We start from the raw sequence: 4,643 nt of genomic DNA on the forward strand, positions 1-4,643 counted from the left end.
TCACTTTTGTTGAATGAACACATTAAGTTCTTCTGTGTCCATAGGAGCAAAATTTGGATCAAATGTTGATGGAATTAAGCCAATCTCGTCAACACCTAATAAATCATCAGCATGCTCATTTGAAACTTCATCGTCACAATCATCTTCAATATCATTAACATTTATGACATCTACATTTTAAACACAATTAATATATAAATATTATGTGTTAAACAAAACTTTATTTTAAATAATATTTATCACTAAATAATCAATCATTAATTACCATCATCTAAAGTATCTTGTATGGTCATAGTTGATAGAGCTTGGTGAAAACTCTCTGCTTCTTCAGTTGTCAAGATTGACGGGTCATCTTCTACTACCCAATTTTCAATGTCACAAATTGTCTCAACATTATTTGGATCATAATTTCGTCCTTTCCAATAATTCTTATATATTAAAAGTGAAGATAAACACAATATAAGTATTAATAATGTTACTAAACAAGATAAAATAATATTTGAGGAATTAGAGAAAAGAAAAATACTTTTGTTTCAATCTTAGATTGCAGTGGACGTAAACAAGGTCATTAAGCCTTTGGTGCTCCAATCTATTTCTCTTCTTGGAATGAATATGTTCAAACATACTCCAATTTCTCTCACATCCCGAAGAACTACAAGTTCGACTTAACACTTGTATAGCCAACTGTTGTAGATTTGGAGCGCTGGTTTCATATGTCATCCACCATTCATTTATACAAAAAAATAATAAGTAAAAGAAGACTATGTCAAATAATATTTTTAAATATAAAAATTATATACCTGGAGGCATAAGGGTGCGATTATTTATTGCGGACACTCGACCAAAGTCATGTTCAGCATTCCTAAACAACTTCATCTCACTTGTAATCTTACTTTGCAATGGTAGATTTCCATGTGCATACTTCTCAAGAACATCTAGAAGTCCAGAAATGGTGCTCATATGTTTATCCATTATATTTGCATCATATTGAAATCGAGGATTCAACCAAAATGCCGCTGCATAAAGATTTCTATAAAATTGTCCATCCCACCGATTACTGATAATGTTATGAAAGGTTTCACTCTAGCCTTTCTCTTTTGAAATCTCCTCATCATTTCTTCTTTTGCATGATGAATAACATCATACAAATATCCCATCGAAGGTCTATCATCACCATTAACCATTTGTAGAACTCGAATTAAAGGCTCACTCATTCGCACAATTATTGCACATTCTTCCCAAAACAGAGAGTCTAGCACACTCTCAACAAACCTTTTTCCTTTGTTATCTTTAGCATAAACAGATGAGACCCATTCCCTAGATGTCACCATAGCTCTCAACTCATTTTTATGAGCTAAAATGCTTTGCAATGCAATGAAATTGGTAGCAAAACGAGTAGGAGCTGGACGAAGTATTTCTTTTCCTCCAGTGAACTTCCTCATCAAATACATTGGATAACAATGATTATAAATATACTTTGTGATACCAGAAGCATGCTCAACAACACAACAAACTGACTGTAATTTACCAATGTCCTGGAGTATGAGGTTGATGCAATGAGCAGCACAAAGAGACCAAAATATTGAAGGAAATTCTTCCATCAATAACTTGCCAGCAGCAACATAATTTGCAGCATTATCAGTCACCATATGCACAATGTTTTCTACTCCAACATACAAAACAACCTCTCTAAACAACTGATACAACAATCTAGCAGTCTTTGAGACATCTGATACATCCACAGTTTTCAAAAAAACTGTTCATTTAGGACAATATACTAAGAAGTTAATTAAAGTCCTCCTCTTCTGATCTGTCCATCCATCAGCCATAAATGTGCAACCAGTCTTCTTCCAAATCTCTCGATAAGTCTCAACATAAATCTTGACTTCATCAACCGCTTTTGCAAAGTAATAACCACGAATAGCATGCAAGTTTGGTCCTTTATAACCAGGACCCATGTCTGTTACAACATCTATGGCATGCTGATAATACACAGAGTTAACAGCATTAAATGGCACACATGCATCAATCATCCACTTCGCTAAAGCAAGATCACATCGTTCAACTGCTTCCTTTCTTTGCCAACAATTTTGAAGAGACTTTTGAGCACCAGGAGTTGTTCTCTGCATGAAATATGTCCCTAATGTTGCAGATTTCTTCTGCTTTCCATAACTTTTAGTCGATTGTTTTACAGTGCTGGTGCTTTGAATCTTTTTCTTTTTTGCAATCTTCGGTGGTAACATATGTTTTTTAGTATTGACATCCTCATCATCATCATCACCATCATCATCATCTTCTACGTGCCTAATCATCATCTCTTCATGCTTCCTTTGTTGTGCATTAAATGGATTGAATTCTGCTTGCATTTCTCTAACTCTTTTTTTTTTGTTTCAGCATTTCCTTTAAGATTCAAAACCATTTGATGTCGAACATCAGGAGGACATTTGCGATATTGTTCAACTTCTCCTTTAGCTCCAGCTAAATGTTGCTTAAATCAAGTAATACCACCACCCACAAATACTTTAGCACAATACAAACAAACTAATTTAGTCTTTTTACATCCAACACTAAGTTCATGAGCTTCTCTACAATGACCCCATGCTAAATCTGTTCTTCCTCTACTACCACTTGACATAGAAATTGAAGGTTGAGATGATTGGGCCGTTGAAGGATCACTACTTGGAGTACTACCATCATGTGAAGACATTTTAAGACCTGACATAATTTATAAGAGGGAATATAATTTCAAGCCAACTCACTTTGCAATCATTCATAAATTAACAATGACAGTCCCATGGTTTTCATTTAATGCAAAAGAATTAAAAATAAACAATTTATAACAGTAGAAATAAACAATTTATCAAAATAATACTAACGAAGGACCACAACAAATTAACAGTAGAAATTGTTCATATTCCACCCTTGTTACATATATAAGCAAGCAATGGTGAGCCTGATCTTAGAAAATAAATATTCCCCCGATCTTCATCACCAACCAAAAATCCACAAATTTGATCACTCAAAAACTTTATAAACACAAACTCGCAAGAAAAAAAAGCCCAACAATTTAACAAAATGTTGGGTCAACAATATAAAAGAAACAGATCATAATTAGCATGCCAAGCTCCTCTTTCTTACCCACAAAAGAGCCAAAGTAAACTACTTCTAAACTTTTTGACAAAAAAGCAACGAAAACTAAACCTATTTGGGTGTTCACTATCAACCTCATTCAAGCTAAAAACCGTGGACAAAAACTAAACCTAACAGATCAAGATTCAAGCTTTAACCACAATTATTTATGCTTCAAAAGTCCCAAGTCTAACAATGATATGAGACAAAAAGAATGAAAGAAATAGTAGTTGAAAACTTGAAATACTAACCGGAAGAGGCAGCCGGTGCAATAGGCCGGGACGCGGAGGTCGAAGGAAGAGAAGAGGCAGAGGCAGGAAGCGGCGGGAAGGTGACTAGATAGAGAGATGTGAGAGTACGAAAAATGCTGCGTTTTAGAAGGAGATTCAAAGACGTCCTCTGCTCCTCAGCTCCTTAGCGATCAATAGGCCGAGACGTCCTCTGCTCCTCTGCTGGGCAGCTGGGTTTCAAAGAGTGAGTAAATTAGGTTTGCCAATTGTAAATGATTTTGCTTCGTTCTTCTTCACACTGTCTTCAGCGTTTTGGCATTTTAGAAGGATAAAAACGACGTCGTTTAATGACTGGCAATAAAAAAAAATTGACCGGGTCTCACCCGGGTTTGACCGGGTGGACCGGGTCCCGGGTCGACCCGCCGGGTCGACCGGGTTTCGCCGGGCCAACTCCCGAGCAGGTTTTGCCTCCACCCGGACCGGTCCCAGGCCCGGGTCGGCCGGGTCCCGGGTAGACCCGCTGGGCCGGTCCGGGTTTTAAAACACTGTTTCAAATGATCTAAGTTATCTTAACTAATTATGTGGTTGATAAAACTCAAGCTACCCATTATATTTGTCAGAGCACCCATTTAACCTCGCAGTCATTTTATATTTACGACTATTAGAGATGGATGCCTCAATTTCAGCAATCGCACATTGATGCCTATATCTTCAGTAATCCCACAGATGCTAATAACTCTAGCAATCCCCCATGAATGCCAGCAATTCTATTATCATGCATGGATGCCAATAACTCCAGCAATCCCCCATAGATGTCAATAAATCCAGCAATCCTTCATGGATGCCAATAACTCTAGCAATCCCTCATGGATACTAATAAATCCGTATATTTTTAATTTAACTCTTTTCTAAACATTTTTTTTTCTTTTTATAATCCACAATCATGTTAGTGAAGTAAACAACCCGTATAGCAGAAAAATTCCAATAACTAACTTAAATTGAGATGTTGAATACCTATCTGTAGTCTGGTTATGTCTGTTTGCCCCTGCCTACTGTCCCACTCCAACAATTTCTCCTATATCAACAAGATTTCCAATTTTTCATCATCTTATTAGGACATAAGCATAATTTATACATATCAATAAACATTAAACACCACATCAAAATCATTCATTTATTCTCAATCCAAATCATTTATTTAATCTTTCATAGTATTCTTCCCTCATTTTAACTAATTAAACTTAACCACTTCAATTGTTACCTATAATTTGACAATCTTCTCTT

At 36.0% G+C, this 4,643-nt stretch overlaps 1 protein-coding gene across 1 annotated transcript; it reads right to left on the reverse strand.

Moving 5' to 3' along the window:
* LOC112329121 (uncharacterized) lies at positions 1 to 2,243 on the reverse strand. Its single transcript, XM_024611625.2, has 5 exons — positions 1,841 to 2,243; positions 1,052 to 1,756; positions 801 to 935; positions 266 to 358; positions 1 to 143 (listed from the first exon to the last, which is right to left on the reverse strand). The coding sequence occupies exons 1-5, from the start codon at positions 2,241 to 2,243 to the stop codon at positions 1 to 3; spliced, it is 1,479 nt and encodes a 492-aa protein (XP_024467393.1).
* Positions 2,244 to 4,643: the final 2,400 nt, after the last annotated feature.

This window comes from Populus trichocarpa, chromosome 11, assembly GCF_000002775.5.
Source record: "Populus trichocarpa isolate Nisqually-1 chromosome 11, P.trichocarpa_v4.1, whole genome shotgun sequence".
Lineage (NCBI taxonomy): Eukaryota > Viridiplantae > Streptophyta > Magnoliopsida > Malpighiales > Salicaceae > Populus > Populus trichocarpa.